General features: G+C 37.9%; 3 protein-coding genes across 3 annotated transcripts in view; all 3 read right to left on the bottom strand.

Moving 5' to 3' along the window:
• Window positions 1–701: 701 nt before the first annotated feature.
• Window positions 702–6,547, bottom strand: LOC107730288 (keratinocyte differentiation factor 1-like). The gene is made up of 3 exons (XM_016541076.1): window positions 6,320–6,547; window positions 2,206–3,248; window positions 702–1,001 (listed from the first exon to the last, which is right to left on the bottom strand). The coding sequence occupies exons 2-3, from the start codon at window positions 3,227–3,229 to the stop codon at window positions 880–882; spliced, it is 1,146 nt and encodes a 381-aa protein (XP_016396562.1). The 5' UTR covers window positions 3,230–3,248; window positions 6,320–6,547; the 3' UTR covers window positions 702–879.
• Window positions 6,548–9,843: 3,296 nt separating this feature from the next.
• On the bottom strand, window positions 9,844–11,820 carry tpbg1a (trophoblast glycoprotein 1a). Its single transcript, XM_016541068.1, has 2 exons — window positions 11,421–11,820; window positions 9,844–10,780 (listed from the first exon to the last, which is right to left on the bottom strand). Exons 1-2 carry the CDS (start codon window positions 11,669–11,671, stop codon window positions 9,844–9,846), a joined length of 1,188 nt encoding a protein of 395 aa, XP_016396554.1. The 5' UTR covers window positions 11,672–11,820.
• Window positions 11,821–14,176: 2,356 nt separating this feature from the next.
• LOC107730289 (transmembrane protein 222-like) overlaps window positions 14,177–23,056 on the bottom strand; it is a 9,962-nt gene continuing 1,082 nt past the window's right edge. Inside the window, exons 2-6 of the mRNA XM_016541077.1 lie at window positions 21,780–21,864; window positions 21,661–21,692; window positions 20,224–20,320; window positions 17,453–17,583; window positions 14,177–14,640 (exon numbers count right to left, since the gene is read on the bottom strand). Of these exons, the coding sequence (XP_016396563.1) occupies window positions 14,553–14,640; window positions 17,453–17,583; window positions 20,224–20,320; window positions 21,661–21,692; window positions 21,780–21,864 (433 nt within the window). The 3' untranslated portion in view covers window positions 14,177–14,552. The remainder of the gene's footprint in view (window positions 14,641–17,452; window positions 17,584–20,223; window positions 20,321–21,660; window positions 21,693–21,779; window positions 21,865–23,056) is intronic.

Raw genomic sequence — 23,056 nt, forward strand, 5'->3', positions numbered from 1 at the left:
TTTGCCGTCTGAAATCGTACGTTTGGTTTGAAGGCGAAAAATTTTAAAAAGCCCAATTTCTCTTACCATTCCTAATTCTAACACAAACCCACAGCATTCTGCGTAGAAGCAGCAATGAAAGCTGCTGCTCTCTGTATGTACGTTTTCCGTTGTCTCCTTTCGTGTTCATACGTAAATTGCGCAAGCTTATTTAGCAAAATAAGATTGAAAGTTCAGAAAAGCCCATACATACACCTGCCCATAGACTCCCCCCTCAAAGAAAGTGGTCAAAAGTGGACAAAAGAGATGGATTAAAACAGCAAGTGTAAACGGCAATGCGACAAAGCAAAACAGAACATCCACAATGGAAAAGATGCTTGTTCTGGCAAATATTAATCGAGTAATCAATAGCACTGAACAACAATTTTAGGCAAAAACATAATTCAGTATAGAGTTTCATAAAGCGACACCCCACATTTGCACATGTCTCTAGCATGGAAAGATTCCACAACGCAAGAAAAGTGAGACCTTCAGACAAGTTACATAATGAGAGCACCACCATTATGTGAGGAAGGGTAGATGTGATCCGATATGGGAGAATACTGAATAAACTGCTTGGAGGCGAGCTAAGGACCCTCAAGAGCGTTTGTAAAGTGAGATGAGAAGCTTCAGTGTTCACTGTCAGAACTTCAGGCCCTGCAACTACAGTTTACGTAGAGGGAATTATTCTTTGGGGGGCATAGATCAAAGACAGGAATGCCAATTCGACAGTAGAGAATGAGTGAGAAAACGTTGGGAAATGGAACCGTTACAATAGAGCATTGAGAAAAGAATACGGCATCCTCAGGGTGCAATTCCACCATGGTTAGGGTTAACATGGCGGTAAATTATCTTTTCACATCAACCATCCAGAAAGTGTAAGAAGCAAGAACCAAGATGCTTACTTTTCCCACTGTGGCCTCTCATCTTTCGGGCAAGCTCATCTGACGGTGTCAGTTCTGACACTAGCACCTCGGGTTCACCTTGAGGGAAAGAGAAATACCGTCAAAAGACATTCAAACATCATCGTGCCCTACTGACACTCTTAATCCGCCATCACTTACCATCAGGGTTGCAACAAACGATTATTTTGATAATCGATTAATCTAACGATTATTAGACCGGTTAATCGACTAATCGTCGATTATTTCACAGATTAATCAGTAGACTTTGATTGATAATTCAGCTTTTGCAATTAGTTATAATACTGAGTTATACATATTCTAACAAATAAATAAAGGTAATCACTTCAGCTTTTGAAAATCATATTATGTAATTACAATTATTATACGATTAAATATATTTGGCACACAAAATGAGATGACAGAGAAACTCTTTAATTCACCATTTAATTAGCTATATGAAAATATATATATGTATAAAACATAATTCTGCCTAACATCTCCTTTTGTAAGTCATATGAACAAGAAACAAAATAAAGGTAAGTGATAAGACGTTTTATTTTTGGATAAACTATTTTATTCACAAATTAATCTATCTTAAAATACCTTATAGGGTTATGATAATCAAAACAGTCATGATTTAGATCAAGCTTTGATCTAAATCATAAATAAATAATAAATTTTGCAAGCCAAACTATCACTTTAATGAAATAATATTTCCCCCCCACTAATAAAAAAGATTTTATCATTAGCTAGCTCCACACTGGAGAGCTGCTTTATAACAGAAAATCAAGTTGTAATTCTAACTAAAAGCGACACTGACTCTGGTTTTTCATGTTTAATGCTGTAAAGCTGCTTGATTTAAGGCTATCTATTGCATAAAGTACTATATAAATAAACGTAACGTGACTGGACTTTACTGGAGTACCGAACTGCAAACATCCACATCGCTGTAATCAGATGCTTTCTTAACTGCTGCTTTCCCACCACGGTCAGTTTTGTCGTGTTTATTTCGTTATTGATAGGAAAGCACGCAGCATATATTTTCATATTCATCCAAACACTGCTCAGCAGCTTCAGGTTCGGCTGCGTTTGCTCTTCTTCTCTTGAATTGCATCCAAGAAGGCTGACAGTCTTGCACTACAGCGCCGCACTGGTCAAACCGCATTATTGCAGGCTCTTACATTATTAGGTCATATGAGATCAAACGACTACCCGACAACAAAAATATGTCGACAATTTTTTATTGTCGATAATGTCGACTAATCGTTTCAGCCCTACTTACCATCACTAAAGGTGAAGGTCATGGTCTCGTTCCCACTGTCGGGCAGCGTTCCATCCCTCCTCACGTTAGTATGCTGCATTGCATCATGCGATTTATAGTCTTTGCTTTTGTAACCTTTCGAGGATTTGTTGCGGGTGCTGATGCGTATGACGCCGTGCACCAGCCGACACTCCGCTTCTTGCTCCTCCAAGTTGTAGTCCTGAGCAATGCTGTTGATCAGATCGCTGATCTCGTTGGTTTTCTGGGAGAAGGACACGTCGGATGTGCATTTGGCTAGCTGCTCGATCTGGTGCATTTTATAAAGTTCTAGAAGCTTTTTAGTGATTAGCGAGTCGATATCAGTGCCGCCGTCATCCAGGTCGTCTAGATCCAAATCCTCCCTCGAGTAGATACTGGTGTTACTGATGGGACGCTGGTTGTTGTCGCCCTTTCCAGCCGTTCTGGTCCGTCTTGGAGGCGCCTCGGAGTTTGCAGGGTACTCCACTTTCTTGCCAGCAAAATAAACGTCGCCGTACCTGAAGCTTCCAGAGCTTAGCAACTGCTTCTGTTTGCTCGGTTCGAGGCTTACGCCGCATGTGGGATTGGACAGAGCCAATCCATTAGGCTTCCTCGGTTCCGGCTCGGCTTTTAAAGGGTTGTCAGTGGAGCTTTCGTTGGCTGGCAAGCAAGGTTTGCGAGACCCATAAAGCCCACAAGTCAGAATGCAGCAAAGCAGAGCTTTGCAACCACTCCAGCCAAGAGAGGCGCATGAGCCGCAGGCTTGCGTACCTTGAGGAGAGTCGGCGGAGCCTGGGATAAAGCCCAGGGTTTCTGAGCCTCGTCCATTGGCGTAGAGAGGATGGGTTTTACGGGGGAACTGCGAGTCTATGCTACGAGGTTGCTCGCTGTAGTTCTCCTTGAAGGTCTCCTGACTGGTGCTGCTGTCCTTGGAGTAAGTGCGGCTCTGCCTGTAGCCATCGGCCCTAGAGCGGCTTGAGCTATGAGGACGCGTCTTGTGATGTGATCCTGTGCTGTGGCCAGGCATAACTCACCACATTCAGGACCTGCAGGAACATAGGACGGACGTTAATGCATCAAGAGCTGAGACAAAGCATTGCTTCTTAGGCTTGTTTCATGAGTCAATATGTGGACCACAAAACCAGTCATAAGGGTCAATTTTTTGAAATTGAGATTTATACATAATCTGAGAGCTGAATAAATAATCTTTCCATTGATGTATGGTTTGTTAGGATAGGACAATATTTGGCCGAGATACAACTACACTAGTCAACATTTGAAGTGGATCGAAACCTTTCATCAAAGTTGTCCTAAAAGCGTTCTTGTCTTAGTACAACTTTGATTAACTTTTTTGATCCACTTCAAATGTTGACTACTGTATTTGAAAATCTGGAATCTGAGGGTGCAAAAATTTTTTTTTGCCTTTTCTTCTTAGCAAGACGTTCTTAGCAATGCATATTACTAATCAAAAATTAAGTTTTGATATATTTACGGTAGGACATTTACAAAATATCTTCATGGAACATGATCTTTACTTAATATCCTAATGATTTTTGGCATAAAAGAAAAATGTATAATTTTGACCCATACAATGTATTTTTGGCTATTGTGTATTTGAAAATCTGGAATCTGAGGGTGCAAAATATTTTTTTTTGCCTTTTCTTCTTAGCAAGACGTTCTTAGCAATGCATATTACTAATAAAAAATTAAGTTTTGATATATTTACGGTAGGACATTTACAAAATATCTTCATGGAACATGATCTTTACTTAATATCCTAATGATTTTTGGCATAAAAGAAAAATGGATAATTGTGACCCATACAATGTATTTTTGGCTATTGCTACAAATATACCCCAGCGACTTAACACTGCTTTTGTGCTCCAGGGTGACATACAGTATTAACAGGTTGCAGCGTTCAAACTGCATGCATAAACAAAGCAGCACTATCGTGCCTGCATGTAGAGATGTGCTGAGCCTATTTTTGCAGAACGTTGCATGCATGATTAAAATACAGCATTATTTGCAATTTAGGCTTTTTTGGAGCAACATGAAATGACAATTAAAAAAAAGACTGCTTTTAAGCAGCTTATGAGCACACTTTTAGATTTCACCATTTAATTGTAATGTAGATGTAGTCTTCTAATGTAGTTTGTAATTCTCAATCAGGTTCTCCTAACCATTTTATCATTTATGGCATAGGTATTAAAGTACATACACTGCCGTTTGGGATAAGTATGATGTCATCAAGGCTGTATTTATTTGATTAAAAATACAGAAAAAACAATAATATTGTGAAATATTATTGCAGTTCCTAATATTGGTGTCCTATTGTAATATACTTTAAAATAGAATTTATTTTTGTGATGCTGCGCTGAATTTTCAAGCATCATTACTCCAGTCTTCAGATCCTTCAGAAATCATTCTAATATGCTGATTTATGATCAGTGTTGAAACTGTTGTGCTGCTTGATGTATTTTTGGAACTTTCAAGAAAGCCAAGTTCCAGAAACTGAGCCAAAAAAATGAATTATAAACAGTGAGTGCTGTGAAATATTATTGCAATTCCTAATATTGGTGTCCTATTGTAATATACTTTAAAATATAATTTATTTTTGTGATGCTGCGCTGAATTTTCAGCATCATTACTCCAGTCTTCAGATCCTTCAGAAATCATTCTAATATGCTGATTTATGATCAGTGTTGAAACTGTTGTGCTGCTTGATGTATTTTTGGAACTTTCAAGAAAGCCAAGTTCCAGAAACTGAGCCAAAAAAATGAATTATAAACAGTGAGTGCTAAGAAAACTGATCAAAGTTTTTAGTGAATATACAACCTCAAAGTGTTAGATTTCTCATTTCTCTGATTTTAAATTTCTCATTTATTGCACAATGACTTCCTCAAGCCTGGAGATATAACAAAAATACAACTCAACCGTGCAATGATGATGGAGAAATCAAATAATCAAATTAATTTACAAAATGAATTCATCATCAACATTGCATCAGTATACCACTGACCATATTTTGCCCGGCTGGGTCAAAATACCACACCACATAGTGGACACCTTCATTCTGTGTCTACATGTGTTGTGCTTCTAAAGGCATTTCAAGCATGTCAACAGCGAGCTGATCTGTATCTAGATAGCATAGAAGGGTTATTTATGCAAGCATGATTTGGAGCAATCATATCAGGATTTTAATATTTCACATGAAAAATATAAGCTGCATCTTCTTACACTCTTATAAATAAAGGTTTCAAAAGCGGGGTTTCGCAGGCATGCCATAGAAGAACCACTTTGGGTTCTCCAAAGAACCTTTTCCACTGTAAAGAACCTTTTGTGCATTGGAAGGGTTTTTCATGGAACCAAATATGCCAATTAAGACCCTTTGTTTTTAAGAGTTTAGCATGTTTAAATTTAGTAAAGAGGGTTTTCTTTGGTGGGCAGGAATTACTCGATCATCAAGTTATTTTTAAATACACTCCCTTGTGACTTCACCTTTCATACAGTCAGCGTTTGACTCAAGGATTGCGTACTTTGTCTAGAATCATGCGTTTTCGATGAATCCCGTCACATGCCATCCAAACTGTGAATGCTTGATATAGATATAGATAAGTATTGTCAGTTGCCATCAACCTTAGACAGACGGTTTGAGGAAACTCTTGTGAATAATAATGTACAAAGTGGAAGGGAAAGAAAAACCCAGAATACATTGTCACAGAAAGGACTGGTTAATAATTTCAGTATACACAGAGTTAAGTCAGACCTATAGGGCAGGCCTGTAAAGTGCGCTCCGGCCAGTCCCAAAAACTTTATTTGGACTTTTTAGCATTTTATGCATTGCACGTATTGGCAAAATGCAGTTTATATGTCCAAACAACATGAAATGCTTCATTAGTCTTTTTTTTAACAGCCTCAAACTGTTCTCATCTGTATGCAAACAATATTTACAGACTTCACAGAAATATGTATGCCTATAATCCTTTGGAAAGTCCCATTACTTCCAATGCAAGCGGCCAAACGAGCACGCATCCACTAGGATCCATTGATCGAGAGCTTTCTAGCGAGTCGTTCTCGGAGCAGATGGTTTGTCAAGGTGTCAGAAGGTGCCACTTACCGCATAGGCTCGGATGAAATCTTCAGTTGTTTAGAGCGCAACTTCTAGCGTTCAAGATCGCGGAAGTAGCCCGAGTGTGAAATATGTTCCTTCTGACGCGTTATAACCTCTACTTCATCGATCTTAGCTTTGATTCACTGACTGAAAACGGGTCAAACGTGTGGATTTCGTCGCGCAGCACGCGCTTTCAGATTCGGTTCATACTAATAAAGCTTGGATCGGCGAGATTGGTTCCTTCGCCCCGCCGTGCCGTACTTTACCTGCGGCTACAGGTAAATCCACCGCCCACCTCATACTAATAAAGCTTGGATCGGCGAGATTGGTTCCTTCGCCCCGCCCCGCCGTACTTTACCTGCGGCTACAGGTAAATCCACCGCCCACTTGCAGGTAAGCAGTGACGTCACTCCCTCGAAACGGATGTGTTGCTTAAACCTCCTAAATGCCTTTTGTTCGTTTACTATTTTCCTTTAAATCAAATAAAACGTGAAAATATTATTGTCAGTGTATACAAAAAAAAATCACTTTATGGTGTTACAGGCATTGGTTATGTCTACAAATAAAATATGAGTTATTTCTCATGCACCATACTCAAAAAACAATTTTAACAGGTTTACTTTTTTAAGAGGTTCTCTTGGTCTAACATCAGTTATTCTCGATGTGCAATGCAGCGGTTAAGAATATCTAGATTTTTTTAGGAAATGAGCACATTTCCATATGGATCCAATGTCAACAATATTAGCATCTGAGATGGACAACATCTTCAGGGTTGAAAAAGTATATATAATGTGCAAAAAAAAAAAAGTTTTGGAGGATGTAAGTTTCCTGCATATATATATATATATATTCCTTGCACCCACTCTCTACTTTTTGCTCTCTTTCTTTTACTTCTTTATTTCTTTACTCTTTCTTCTCACTGCATTCTTCTTATATCTTCTACTTTTTCTTCTGATATTCACTACTCCGTCCCTCAGATATAATACTTTGAAATACTCGGCACTTTAGTATAAATTATTGCATAAGATAGATCTTCATTTGGTTGAAACTTTATTCTTTTATTGTATTAATATTTATTTAATAAATTTGTTATTCCTTCTTCTAAAATTGATCTCTGACATAATTGTTACTCGTCTGTCTGGATCTCACACTGCATCATCTTATCAAATGAATGAGTTGAAAGGTAATGGAAAAAAGCAGTAGGAAGGAACCCCAAACAGAACATTTTATGTACGTTTCTGAAGCAATTTTGGTGAAATTATGCATACTGAATGATGCAAACGTCATTCGTACACTACAGATTTACTTGCACTGCTTCACATAGAAATAGAAGCATTTTAGATTTCCTTTAAGTGGACTAGGTTTGTTATGCTACATAACTGTATTTAATATATAGTTATAGTAGTGCTCAACACTGATTTCTGTCAGACGTTCAAAATCATTCATCACTTTAATTAAGATTCTAATAATTGAATTTAAAGCACAGCCACCATAAATCAGACTTTAGCACCTCGATTTACTTTGAGATCACTCTGAGGTTAAAAACAGATTTTAAATTATAACAAGAAACCATTTAATAGCTATGATACTGTTTTTTAAATCTTTGCATACAGGAAACAGGATATCTAACGATGCCTTTTGGAAAAAACTGTTAATCTTAAAAAAATAAAGCATATACATCAACCCAAATAGGAAATAAAACAGTTATCGAATAAGCATGTGTTCTATTCTGTGTCCATCTGTATCTGTGTGAAAATATTCAGATGTAACCCCTTTGTAATCGTTAACATTTTCATAAGTAACTGTAATTTAACTACACATTATTTTCTCAGTAACTGTAACAGATTACAGTTACATTTATATTGTAATTAAGTTCCGTAAATCCGTTACATGTAACTAGTTACTCCCCAACACTGATGCTAACACACATACAATTTAATTGTAAAATCCACCAATGCAAGATGAGTCAACACAAAAAAACAAAATGTGCTTAAATTAAACTTTTTGACACAAGATTTACCGCAAAAAGAAATGTTGATTATCAGCCGGTTTTCATGAGCTCACAATATCAGTCTGTTGTTGTCTCGCCAAATTCTCTAGAGGTTATAAAAAGACTTGAAAACGCACTGAATGACTTCTCATGTGTATCTAACCCTATTTGACTGAATTATGGTCTCCATTATATTTCATAACCTATTCACCAGATTGAAATGCTCCTCTCCATCACATTATTTGGTGCGGCCCACAGCGTTCGCTGCTACAGATTGTGTCCTCGATATTTGGCCACGGTTGAGGAAAGAAGAGAAATGAAGGGGTGTATTGGGGGAAAATGGGGCACAATGAAGGATTTGGGGTGTAATGTTCCCTGCGAGCACATAGCGAATCTCTCTGTGTGCATGTGTGCTTTCTAGAGAATTCTTGGAACTAATGACTGCAATTGATCAAGACCAGACAGCCTATATTAATCTGTGTCTCCGCTTTTGGCAAAGCAGAATATTACAGCATGTTTGAAAAACCACCTTTGGCGCGCGCGCGTGTGTGTGTGTGTGTGTGTGAGAGTGTGCGCGCGCGCGTGTGTGTGTGTGTGTGTGTGAGAGTGTGCGCGCGCGCGTGTGTGTGTGTGTGTGTGTGAGAGTGTGCGCGCGCGCGTGTGTGTGTGTGTGTGTGTGAGAGTGTGCGCGCGCGCGTGTGTGTGTGTGTGTGTGTGAGAGTGTGCGCGCGCGCGTGTGTGTGTGTGTGTGTGTGAGAGTGTGCGCGCGCGCGTGTGTGTGTGTGTGTGTGTGAGAGTGTGCGCGCGCGCGTGTGTGTGTGTGTGTGTGTGAGAGTGTGCGCGCGCGCGTGTGTGTGTGTGTGTGTGTGAGAGTGTGCGCGCGCGCGTGTGTGTGTGTGTGTGTGTGAGAGTGTGCGCGCGCGCGTGTGTGTGTGTGTGTGTGTGAGAGTGTGCGCGCGCGCGTGTGTGTGTGTGTGTGTGTGAGAGTGTGCGCGCGCGCGTGTGTGTGTGTGTGTGTGTGAGAGTGTGCGCGCGCGCGTGTGTGTGTGTGTGTGTGTGAGAGTGTGCGCGCGCGCGTGTGTGTGTGTGTGTGTGTGAGAGTGTGCGCGCGCGCGTGTGTGTGTGTGTGTGTGTGAGAGTGTGCGCGCGCGCGTGTGTGTGTGTGTGTGTGTGAGAGTGTGTGTGTGTGTGTGTGTGTGTGTGTGCATGGTTCAAAATTATTAACAGCTGAAAACATTTGTAACAAAATTTAGAAAAGTAATCAAAAATGATTAAATGTAATCAGTTACATTAATAAAGTAACTGAAACAGTTACACTACGTATTACATTTTAAACAGCGTAACTTTTCCAAAGTCGCTGATTAGCAAATATCATGCATTTATTGGCATTGCATCAGTTATCAGTCAAACATGTTTCTAATTAATGATATCTGCCAACCACTAATGATTTTCCGTCTATTTAGAAACCGTCAAGCACACCACTTTGCTACAAACGGAACATATCTACAAACATTTCTACAGAAATGGGTTCATCGTGTAGTTATAGTGTCACGTCGGATGGGATCTGTGTGATACGGGCATCAGTAGAGATGTGCGCCAAACGCGGATCCATTCGAGGCCGACTCTGCTGCTGAGCGTGCGAAACGCGACCCAGTCGTGGATCGGAGTCGATCTCGTAACGGTAATGATACCCCTCCAGCACATCTCGACAGGCTTCATATATGTCTGTGATCCACTTCTTAATACCCTTTCGATTGAGGTAGACGACAAAGAGGAAGACCATGCCTACGAATCCCAACACTAATCCAAGGAAAACATAGGATGTTTGTAGGGACAAGTCGGTAATCTCTTCGCGAACATTACCGTAACACCCCAACCCCTGTGCGCTAATACCCCATAAAGATGCGCCACGAAGAGAAGCGGGGAATTCGCAATACAGCTCGTCCACATCGTCCACCCTGACTTTCGAACTGTTTAGAAGGTTTGCGAACTCTTGCGCTTCGCAAGTGCATGCATACGGATTCTGACCCAAAAGTAAACGCACGCGGCCGAGTCGCTCCAGCTCGCGCAGACCCTCGTCGCTGATCGTTCTGAAGGCGTTTCCAGTCAAGTCCAGCTCTAGAAGTTGCTCGACGCCAGAGAACGTGCCGTTGTAGATGGCCACCAGAGAGTTGTTGCGCAGATGCAGATGCTGCAGGTTCGGCAGAGGAGCGAACATCCCCGGGGGTAAGAGGACGAGGCGGTTGCCCGATAGATCGAGGCGAAGCAGGTTTGTAAGCTCTCCCCAGCGCAGGGCGGCGATGAGGTCCGTCAGAGATGAGTAGTTATAGAGCGACGAGCGCAGGCTGAGCTCCTGCAGCGGGCTGCCAGGCACGGAGAACGCCTCGGGGTGGATCAGAACCAGCTGGTTGTTGTTCAGGATTAGAGAACGCAGCGTGAGCAGAGAGGAGAACGCGTGCGAGCCGATCTCTATTATGCTGAGAGAATAGAGAGAGTTTGAGGATTTCAGCAAGAGCACATGACTAAATCTGTATTAGTGTTAGAAGAGTAAAAATACAGACTATAATGGTGGATAGATAGATAGACATTCAGAGATGGATGGATGGATAGAGAGAGACTGATATATAGACATACAGATAGACAGATGGATAGATATATAGATAAATGATAGACAGATGGATAGATAGATAAACGATAGGTAAACAGACAGATGGATAGACAGACAGATAGATAGATAGATAGACATACATTCAGAGATGGATGGTTAGAGAGACAGATTGATAGATGTATAGATAAATGATAGATGGATAGACAGATTTATAGACAGATGATAGATATATGTGTTAACATGTTAAAAACTGGTATTCAATGTTCACACATTCTAATTTGTTTATTTTAAGTTTAAATTGTTATAATGTTTTCTTCTATTATTTTGATCTTTTCATTGTTATTATTATATTTCTGCACTTATATTCCAAGCTTTGGCAATGTTGTATTTTTTTTACAGTCATGCCAATAAAGCAATTTTGATAGATAGATAGATAGATTTTGTATCTTCCCATGATTACTCTAGACAGTAGACTGATGGGTTTAGTTGACTAGCAGTGTGTTTCTCACCCGTTGTCGCTCAGGTTCAGGAGTGTGGCGTTCTGCGGTCCGCTGAAGGCGCTGGGATCGAGTCTGGGAATCGCGTTGCCGGTGATGATCAGGCTGCTCGCGTCGCGTGGGATCGCGGCGGGGACGCGGTGGAGCGCGGCAGACGCGCAGCGCACCGTCCGCGGAGCGTCAGAACACTCGCAGCGCGGCGGACACGACGCGACGCACGCGGAGACGCACAGCATCGCGCAGACGAGCGTCAGCGGCATCATCCTCGCGGTCCGGAGTAAGTGCACATGCTGTCTCACTAACAGATTGAGCAGAAACACCTCTGATCTCTGAGATATAAACGAGCGAGGGAGGGAGGGTGGAGCTGGATATACTCCACAACACAGCTATCCTGATCAGAGAGAGCATTTACAGAGCAGCTTGTGCTTTGTTCAGATGTAAAGTGCACTGTTGGGAAATATTAACATCACTCATCTTTCCTTTGTCATGCATTAAATCCCCAACTATACAGCACAAAAAAATTTTTTACAATCAAAACAGTTGTTGGGTTTAAAATGCTAAAGCAATTAATGTTGAAGATGAAGACAGTATTAGTTAGTGCATGGAGTTTGTAATGTGATTCTGTGTGAACTTGAGACACATCCACTAAAAATTAGCAAAATGCATTTGATTCAAACACATTCAGACGAATCAAACATCATGCAGAAAAGTATGGAAGCTTGTTTCCAGATACAAAAATTAAAAAGGTAGTCCTAATTGCGACATTTTATCTCACAATTCAGACTTTTTCCCCTCATAATTCTGAGAATATCTCACATTGTGATATCTCACAATTCTTTGTTTCTTGCACTTTTTTGTCATATCAAGTCAGAATTATGAGATAAAGTCACAATTAACTTTATTTTTAATTCCGTTGCAGAAAAAAGAAAAAAAAAAGCAGAATTGCGAGATGTAAACTCAGAATTCTGAGAAAAATTCAGGGGTTTATATCTTGCAATTCTGACTTTTTCTCAGAATTGTGTTCCTAAACTTTATTTCTCACAATGTTTTTTCAGAATTTTTCTGAAATGTCAGAATTGTGTGATGAGAAATTTACAGCTTCCTTTTTTATTTTCAATTTTGCGGCAGAAACAAAAAAGAAACAGAATTGCAAGATGTCAGAATTCTGAGACAAAGGTCAAAATTCTGAGTTTATATATCAAAGTTCTAACTTTTTCTCATAATGGTAAGTTTATATCTTGCAATTAAATTTTTTTTCTCAGAACTGCAAAAAAAAAAAAAAAAGTAGTCAAAATTACCTTTTTTATTTTTTATTCTGCTGCGGAAACAAAAAAAGCAGAATTGCGAGATGTAAGCTCAGCATATTGAGGAAAAAGTACAAATTCTGAGTTTATATCTTGCAATTCCGACTTTTTCTCAGAATTGTTTATATAAAGTTTATTTCTCACATTTTTTCCCCCAGAATTTTTCTTAAATGTCAGAATTGCGAGATGAAAAAGTTACAATTACCTTTTTTTTTTATTAAATTTTTTTTTATGGTTTTTAAATTTTTATTTTTGTGGCGAAAACAAAAAAGAAACACAATTGCAAGTTGTAAAGTCAGAATTGCGAGACAAAGGTAAAAAAATCTGAGTTTATATATCAAAAATTTTCTCAAGAATGGTGAGTTTATATCTTGCACCTCTTTTTATTTTTTAATTCTGTGGCTGAAATAAAAACAGAATTGCGTGTAAAGTCAGAATTCTGAGAGAAAAAAGCTGCACGATGTAAACTTGGAATTGTAAGAAAAAAGTCCAATTTGTGAGCTAAAAGGTCACAATCCTGTGGTGGAAATGGGCTTTAATAGTACAGTGGCACTATTGAAGAGAAAAGATCCTGCACTAACAACACTAGCAAACTCTGAGTTTCAAGGCTCAAGAAGATGGGTTGGTTTTGAGCGGGTTTAGTCACCATGGTAACTTACTACACAGCTTCCCTGCTCCAGAGCAGGTTTTATTCTGGGTTAGAGATTGCGAACCCAAACTGGACCAATCAGCTGTGAGCAAAGTGACATATATCTGATGCAATGAAGCCACTCCCCCTTTTCCTTTTGAGCTCTGCTGCAGCAGAAGTGTTTATTCCTGCCATTGATTTTAAATAATGACATTTTGCACACATCACACTTTCAGGTTCAATCACAAACTGGTTCAAACTCTGAGTTGACAGAGAATGTTTATATCGAGGCTGGATTTGTTTGAACTCTAAACCTACTCTTCATGCTACGGGCCGCAGATCTGTTGTTTTAGCATTACAACCACGATAACGTGCGTGCTTGCTTTCTTTACAATATTATACGTCACCCTGGAGCACAAAAGCAGTGTGAAGTCGCTGGGGTATATTTGTAGCAATAGCCAACAATACATTGTATGGGTCAAAATTATCCATTTTTCTTTTATGCCAAAAATCATTAGGATATTAAGTAAAGATCATGTTCCATGAAGATATTTTGTAAATTTCCTACCGTAAATATATCAGAACTTAATAATATGCATTGCTAAGAACTTCATTTGGACAACTTTAAAGGTGATTTTCTCAATATTTAGATTTTTTTGCACCCTCAGATTCCAGATTTTCAAATATTGTCCTATCCTAACAAACCATACATCAATGGAAAGATTATTTATTCAGCTTTCAGATGATGCATACATCTCAATTTCAAAAAATGTATCCTTGGTCCAGGGTCACATATTTTGTGCATGTAAGTGCATCTGAAGTGAGGACAAACATTATTGTATTTGGTCATATAATATAAATGAATGAAGACGTAAACATTAAAAAGTCAAAAGGAATGAACCTGGAATTAAGCACATTTACAGACTCCCTTTAATGTAAAACAATATACGCCTGAGAACATTCAGGATCATTTAAAACAACTGATGAAAGTTCAAAATGACGCTGAGATCATCCACGTATGTGATATGATTCTATTACAAATCTATCAAATGCAAACGCTTATGTGATGGAAAAAGTCCCTGTAATTGACTTATTTCCCAAGGTGCTGGTAGTCAGTGTCTCGTGTCATCAGATGCACAGAGGTCTCTGTATTTCAGTCCAGGTTCAGCGGCTCGTGGTGATCCTGAGGTGTGCACAGCATCTCTCTCGGAGTCATCGCAGGTTGACAGCAAGGCCGATGGTGACGACGACACCACAGATCATCAGGAAAGGCAGCCAGGTCTTCAGGAACCCCACAAAGCTGCAGGACACGAGAAAGAGAGGAACAGAGACCTTCGAACGAGCTGCTTTAGCATTGTGTGGAAAAAAACGCTGGCCTTTTAGAGAAGCACGTAACATTACAGGGTTAGTTTAAACAAGAATGCAAATTCTGTCATTATTTCCTCCGCTTTATGTCGTTGCAAACCCGTTTCTAAGCAGGTAAATTTAAGACTTTAAAGGAACGCAACGAGTTGTTTTAGCAGCATTTTTTCTTACCAATCTCCATTACTTTATTAATCATGTTATGGCTTGAATAGCTCTGTTTACAAATATTAGCATATAAAAAATAACTTTTATTGTACCTTCTTGATCACACCGCAAAAAAAGGCGAGTCCGTATTTTTTTTAATCTTGTTTTTAAGCGCAAATTCTCAAATCTAAAAAGAGTTTGTTTGCAAAAACAGATAACTCCGTTTTTAACAATTCTCAAAAATCATGTTTTTCCATTGTGCGTTCCAATCAATCTCAATCAATCAATAACTGCAGCCGGGTTATTTTGATTAGGTTAAAAACTAACTAACACAATAAAAACATGATTGCATAATAAAAAACATGATTTTTTAAAATTTCAAAAAACGGAGTTATCTGTCTTTGCAAATAAACTCTTCATATGTAAATATCTGCTACACTGCAAAAAAAAAATTTATTTTTAAAATAATATCTAAACGTTCTTGAATCAAGATGCATTTACTTGACAAGCAAAATGACTTGAGATATTAAGGATTTAAGGATGTTTAGGTATTAACAAAATGCATGCATTTATGTTGTGTTGTGCATGCAAAATTTAATGCAATGAATTTGAGACTTTCTGCTCTGCTGATTTAAGACCTTGTTGAAGGGCAAATGCAGACTTTTTAGGACCCACAGAAACATTGCTAAGTCAGAGCGTCATGGGTTTTAAATGACATTTTTTGCTTTAACAATTGCTTTAAAATGATGACTTTTGAGGATACTCTTACACAGAAACCCACAATCCATCTCTCTCTCCAGATAACCGTCCTGCTGTCCTCTACACCGCAGCGCTGAGAGCCCCAGCGGAAAAAACACTGACGTATAAAGGGGAAACACGATAAATCATTCAGTCGAAGGTAAGGACACGCTGACTTCTAAAAGCCGTGTGTATGTCGTGTGTATCCTTCACAGAGAAGGCAATCCCAGAATGCACTGAGCAGACGCAACAAGGGAATTCTGATTATAAATCAGGGTCTTAAAAAATCCTAATTCCACAAATCAATGGTTTAAAAGGTCTTAAATCTGAACAAAAAGTCATAAAGTCATGGCATTAAATGTTGCAAGCACTGCGGAAAATGAATATCTTCATCAGTATTTTGTTCTGTTTTCCATCGAAACATGCTAATTTAATATATGAGAAAGAAACTGAACAAAATTAAGTGAGTTTATGATTAAAACAAGAACAAATATCTGATTTCCCTTTGAGTTAAGTTGATATTTCTGACTACATTAGCAGATATCTGTTCTTGTTTTAATTATAAATTCACTTTTTTATCAATTTGTCATGAAACACGACTTAACATCTCGTCATTTTGCTTCTGAAGTAAACAATCAGAAATACTGAGGATAAATCACTTTTTTGCCGTGTGATCAGAAACTGCAGTAAACGTTGTTTGCACTGCTTCTAACAGTTGAATGGATTAAAAAGTCGTGGAGATCTGTTGGAAATTGTATTTTATCATTTTGAAGCGCTGCAAATACAAGACATTTACATTTAGGGACCATTTTGATTTATTGTGCCCCCTTTAATTTATTCCTTCAATTTTCTTCACTTGGTTTTAAAACGTTTTAAATTTACCTTCATAAAACCTCATAAATATGCTTAGAATTCATTGCATTTCCTTAAAAACACTTACATGCGCAACAAGTTTTTATGTATATTCGAGCATCCGAAGTTAACATCAAACTATAAAAATCATTTGTGAGTGTCCCACTAATTTGCACGATGCAATAGTTTTGAATTAAATCAATCATCACGAGGGTTATAATCTCATCAGCACCACACTGTTTTAGATGTTATAGCGCGAAACTTCACTTTCTAGAAGCGCCAGTCACTTATTTTTGTCAAGGAGAAATAAGAATTAGACCTAAAACAAATTGTAAGGCAAAACAACTATAATGCATTCTTTTACCGTTATATCAATTAAAGTTGCTACATTTTTCTTCCTTATTGTGACATACATCCGACTGCAACAATTTAACAGAAAAGAATAAACGTAGGGCGGGACTTGGTTCTGTGCATCGGTTGTTGATTGGATGTTGTGATATGGGGGCGTGGCTTTCAAAAGTGTATGCAGATGAGCGCAAGCTTGCAGGGGTGGAGCTTAAGTCTTGCATACGTCACTAGTTATGCAGTTATGACATTATAATCACGTCACAAGGTCAAGAAATATATGTGGTGACCCTGGAGCACAAAACCAGTCATAAGGGTCAATTTTTTTAAATTGAGATTTATGCATCATCTGAACGCTGAATAAATAAGCTTTCAATTGATGTATGGTTTGTTAGGATAGGACAATATTTGAAAATCTGGAATCTAAGTTCTTAGCAATGCATATTACTAATCAAAAATTAAGTTTTGATATATTTACGGTAGGAAATTTACAAAATATCTTTTTTGACCCATACAATGTATTGTTGGCTATTGCTACAAATATACCCCAGCGACTTAAGACTGCTTTTGTGCTGCAGGGTCACATATAAAAAAGAAACACATGGATGAATCAATAACATGCATTAAAAAAAACAACAGAATTGCATTCATTTGATGCTGAAGCTCACCTGACGTGTTTGCTGTGGATAAAGGACAGCAGGCAGAGGTTGACCATGTTCCAGGAGGAGCTGTTATCGTAGCGCATGAGGTTCAGAGCCATGGCCACATGAGAGTGACAGTTATCACAACACAGATTGTGCTGCAAACACAACAGAACAGAGTCAGGTACAAGCTAGTTATACAGCTGGTATACATAACACTGAAGTTATACAGCTGCATAACATCAAGGTTTTAAACCTTGAATCAGAATCCATCCTGCTTGAGCAGTTAAAGTTCATGCAGTGTGTAACACAGCTCTAAGTGAATGAAAACATCCTGCAAAGTTTTAAATCTGAAAGTGCACCGTGTATAAAGTTATTGTCTCTCAAAAGAAAGAGTCGACTCTGAATCATTGAAACCCAATCGGACCAATCGCTGCAGATTAGCGTCACGCAAAGGAGGGGTTTGGATAAATGAATCGTTGAGCGAATCGTATAGGAGTCGTTGAGCAAGTAAGGTAAAAATAAATGCATATTATAAGACAATGAACGTGTTTTTTGACCTTGCATGCATGTCAACCTGTTGTTGGGGACTCCCAAAACCAAAATATGAACCTTTCATTACCCATAATAGGGGCACTTTAATGTGGTAGATGACAAAAGGCAGCGCAATTAGAACAATATTGTGCATTGGTATGAATAAGCCTTAAAGAGACAGTTCACTAAAAAAATTAAAGTTCTGTCATAATTTACTCATGCTGTTCCAAACCTGTATGAGTTTCTTTTTTCTGTTGAGCACAAAAGAAGATATTTGTTGGTAACCAAAAAGTTGCTGGTAGCCATTGACTTCCACAGCAACTGTTTGGTTACCGACATTCTTCAAAATATCTTATTTTGTGCTCAGCAGGTCTGGAACAACTTAAGGGTGAGTAAATGATGACAGAATTTTTTATTTTATTTTTTTTTAAGTGAACTGTCCCTATAAGGACATAGAACAAGTAAAAAATGTGCTAGTTAATTAGACAGAAAATCTAACTTTTTTTTATATATAATTTTTAAAAACATTTGAAAATGAAACAGCCTTTTAATTAACAGAGTAGAATAATGATGGCTGATAGTAAGAAATGCAAATATGAAAGAAAACCAACACAAGAACAGCTGTTACTTCTTAAAACAAGGATATAATCAAAGGAAAATTTGGAGTAGGGATAACCTCCAAAACCAAAGGTGATGCCTTTTTAAAAGGTCATTATCATCAAATATTTCTGTTTACGTTCCGAGGCAGACTGCCAGCAACAGACATTTTAGGATAGATTGTGATTAGTTTTAGTGACTTAGGAGTCCTCTTCACTGCTCCTAACGTTTCACAGATTTAGGAGCTAGTTTTAGCACTAAAACGCTTTGTGAAATACTCTTAGAGCAAAAATTTAGGACTGACACGCCCATTATTTTTAAGATTTTCTCCTAAATCTTCTCCTAGAGCTACTTTTAGCCGTAGGATATTTTGTGAATACGGGCCCTGGTTTTTGGCTTTTTCTTTTCCTATTGATGGTCTTTTTACAATCCTCATACATTATTTTAGGGGTGTTTGATATATATCGTCTGCAATAATATCGTAATTGTTGTTTAACGATGTGCGATTCGACATTATCGAGTATTTTGCAAAAACCATTCAAAACCCCTACAGAGCGCATGCATTACGTGAAGTCTAGACTAGTGCGAGTGTGCATTTAGAGTGCGTTCTTTCACTGCATGATTCAGTCTATTAAAATACATTTACAATGATCACAAAATTCAAGATATGAGGGCAGAAAATGTATATATTTATATCATTTCATATAGTTGATCAATATAACACGGAGAGTGCCGTTTTTTCTCCACATTGATTACAAATGTGATATTGATTTTTTACAACAGTTCAATAAACAAGAATTTAATTAAGAGACTTGCATTTTAGACACCATATTGCCTGTTTTTGCAACAACAAAAAAATAATTCCAAACACAGGCACAGCGCTGTTTTGCGTCTCTGAGCAACATGACGGTGATTCGTTCCTGAATGAATCACTCGTTTATTAAATGATTCAGTTCAATCACAATGACTCACTTATTAACAGTGACTTGCTGCCACCTACTGGCAGTTTTAATTTCACATTCAAAGTATCTTTTATTATTTAAATGATTTCTAATATCAGTATTCAACGTTTTATGTTTAATATAGCAAAAAAAAATTATGCATTTGTTATTGCAGGTTAAATGCATTCATGTCCTGCACTAAACATTAGTGTGTAAATGCATCTCTTCAGACGCAGCTTCTGTGTTTCCTCTGCATTGCAAAGATGAATTTGCTTGCTAACAGCCCAAATGTCTTATTATTCTAATACACTGATTAAATGTAAGAATTTGACTCGAAAGATAATGCACACTTTTAGAAAAATGGCTTTATAAAGGTAAAAATGCCCATAACAAGTAAAAATCAGTTTAAACTTATTGGAAAAAATTAATTTCTATCAGTGTGAACTGACCACAGCACAGAATATGAAGAATATCAAAAACTTTAGGAGTCAGCAAAATATCATCTAATTCCCGTTATCGATAAAATCCCAGAAAATATTGAGATATTATTTTTTGTCAATATCGCACACCCCTACTGTAGATCCTGCCTTCTTGCATGGAAGACAAACTAAAACAATAGAAAGACAAAGCAAAAACCCGGACATTTTAGGCACTTTAGTAATCCCGTCTGGGGAAAACGAGGGCATATGCTCACCCTACAAGCACACATTACAGTAGAGCTCTGACCATTCTGGTCTTGTACTCCTCGGATGCCTCATGCACGGCTAAATCCCAGGCGTTCGCTCCGCCGCCGTACACTTTTTTCTTATCCAGCTTCCAGTACCTAAAACAGCAGTCATTGAATTAGTCACACACTATTTCTACAGTATTCAGTCTCATATGCACAGGTGATATCTGTCACAAGCTATGTTTCCATCCAACTATTTTTATGCGCATTTTGGGATATCGCATAAATAAAAAAAATTGGATGGAAACACCAAATTCTAAAAATGTGCATAACAAACATATGCGCTCAACTAAGTAGGATACATTTCTTATCCGGTAAGAAAACATGCGCATAAACTACGATGTAAACACTTTTACCGAATAAATTCCTTAATGCGCATCAAAAAAGACATGTGACTTTGCGATGGAACAGCATAAAACTGGACCACCCAACGCACCGATCTCATTGCACAGTATCTAAAATGCTAATTTTGTCATTCTAAAATGCTCGAGCAAAGTCTCGTCAAAGTGCTTCGTTATAATTAACTCCCAGAACTGCGTTCCCAAACAGCAGACTCCGAAAATAAGATAACATGACCGCAATTCGTCTGCGCGCTCCGAAGCTCGTAATTTATTGTATTCAAAAATTATTACATACTGTGCCTTCTGCAGCAAATTACATTTTTCTTCATGATTTTTAGCACAAGATATTTAGGAAGTGACGATTTTGTTCTCTTCAACTGACTTGGATGGAAACGGTGCTTTATTCGCTTATTTAACGGTGCTTTATTTATTTATTGTTTTATACGATATTCCAATTTTGCACGCAAGTTTAATTCGTAACTTTGGATGGAAACATAGCTACATTCACTAGTTTTAAACTCACTTTGTTGGTTTTCCAAACGCCATGTTGTCCTCATGCGCATAAACTACGATGTAAACACTTTTACCGAATAAATTCCTTAATGCGCATCAAAAAAGACATGTGACTTTGCGATGGAACAGCATAAAACTGGACCACCCAACGCACCGATCTCATTGCACAGTATCTAAAATGCTAATTTTGTCATTCTAAAATGCTCGAGCAAAGTCTCGTCAAAGTGCTTCGTTATAATTAACTCCCAGAACTGCGTTCCCAAACAGCAGACTCCGAAAATAAGATAACATGACCGCAATTCGTCTGCGCGCTCCGAAGCTCGTAATTTATTGTATTCAAAAATTATTACATACTGTGCCTTCTGCAGCAAATTACATTTTTCTTCATGATTTTTAGCACAAGATATTTAGGAAGTGACGATTTTGTTCTCTTCAACTGACTTGGATGGAAACGGTGCTTTATTCGCTTATTTAACGGTGCTTTATTTATTTATTGTTTTATACGATATTCCAATTTTGCACGCAAGTTTAATTCGTAACTTTGGATGGAAACATAGCTACATTCACTAGTTTTAAACTCACTTTGTTGGTTTTCCAAACGCCATGTTGTCCTCCTGTGGAAAATAGAATTGAAAGTAGTAAGTGCATCAATGCATTCATGATAAAAACACAGTCAGCTCAATCATCAGATATAAACTCACTGATACGAAATAAGGCCCTGCGAAATCCCTGATCACACCGTTGGATGTGCAGATGCCCATATGACCAATGAAGGGCAGGAACCACCTGCAAACACAACAACAACAACAATAATAACAACTAGTGCTGTCAAACGATTAATCACGATTAATCGCATCCAAAATAAGTTTTTATTTACATAAAATATGTGTGCATACTATGTATATTTATGTATATATAAACACACACACATGCATGTATATATTTAAGAAAAATATGTTATGTTTATATATTAAATATATTTATATATAAAATATAAGAATATAAATATATTAGTGCTGTCAAACGATTAATCGCATCCAAAATAAAAGTTTTTGTTTACATAATATATGAGTGTATATTTATTATGTATATATAAATACAAACACATGCATGTATATATTTAAGAAAAATGTTACGTTTACATATTAAATATATTTATATATAATATAAAATATAAGAATATAAATACATAAATGTATATACATGTAAATATTTTCACTGTATGTGTGTGTATTTATATATACATAATAAATATAAAAATATAAATATTAACTATCGCATACCTTGTCAGTGTCGTGTGCTTGCTTAGCCCTTTGTTGTGATAAACAGTAAAGTGTGTTCAAGCGCTAGCAAAAAACAGTGTAAAGAAATACTCTTTGAGAGAAGCAGTCAATCATCGGAAGTTAAAAGCAGATCATAAGTGTATTTATTCCTTGTCTCATTAGTGTTTAGCGCAGTTGTCGTTGCTAGGAAACGCTTGTTTTGTTTACTGTGTGGAGATGTGCTGAAGTCGCGTTTGGTCTCGTTCTGTATCGCGTACCTTGTCAGTTTTGTGCGCTTGCTTAGCCCTTTGTTGTGATAAACAGTAAAGTGTGTCCAGCTGAATTCAATTTCTGTTTTGTCAAATGGGTATAAAAAAGGTTAGTATACCACGGCAGCCGTCGTGTGAAGACCGAAGAGTGTAAAGACCATTGACTCTACCGTGCGACTCTACTGTGCAGAGACACAGACAAGGGACATAAGTATCGCTTTTGATTCATCCTCTTTTTTACACCTTTCTTCACTTCTGTTTCAGTTTTTATGACCAACTCTTACTATGTGTTTCCAGATCCCTACTATCACTTCCACTCGCAGACCACACATCACACACTGTAGGCAGCGCAATCCTAACAACCTGCGCACTTTGCCTATGTCTACTAATACACTACTTTCTTTTTCTATTGGTCTCTGGAATTGTCAGTCTGCAGTAAACAAAGCA

The sequence above is a fragment of the Sinocyclocheilus rhinocerous genome, unplaced genomic scaffold (assembly GCF_001515625.1).
Source record: "Sinocyclocheilus rhinocerous isolate Xijiao unplaced genomic scaffold, SAMN03320098_v1.1 scaffold1359, whole genome shotgun sequence".
NCBI lineage: Eukaryota > Metazoa > Chordata > Actinopteri > Cypriniformes > Cyprinidae > Sinocyclocheilus > Sinocyclocheilus rhinocerous.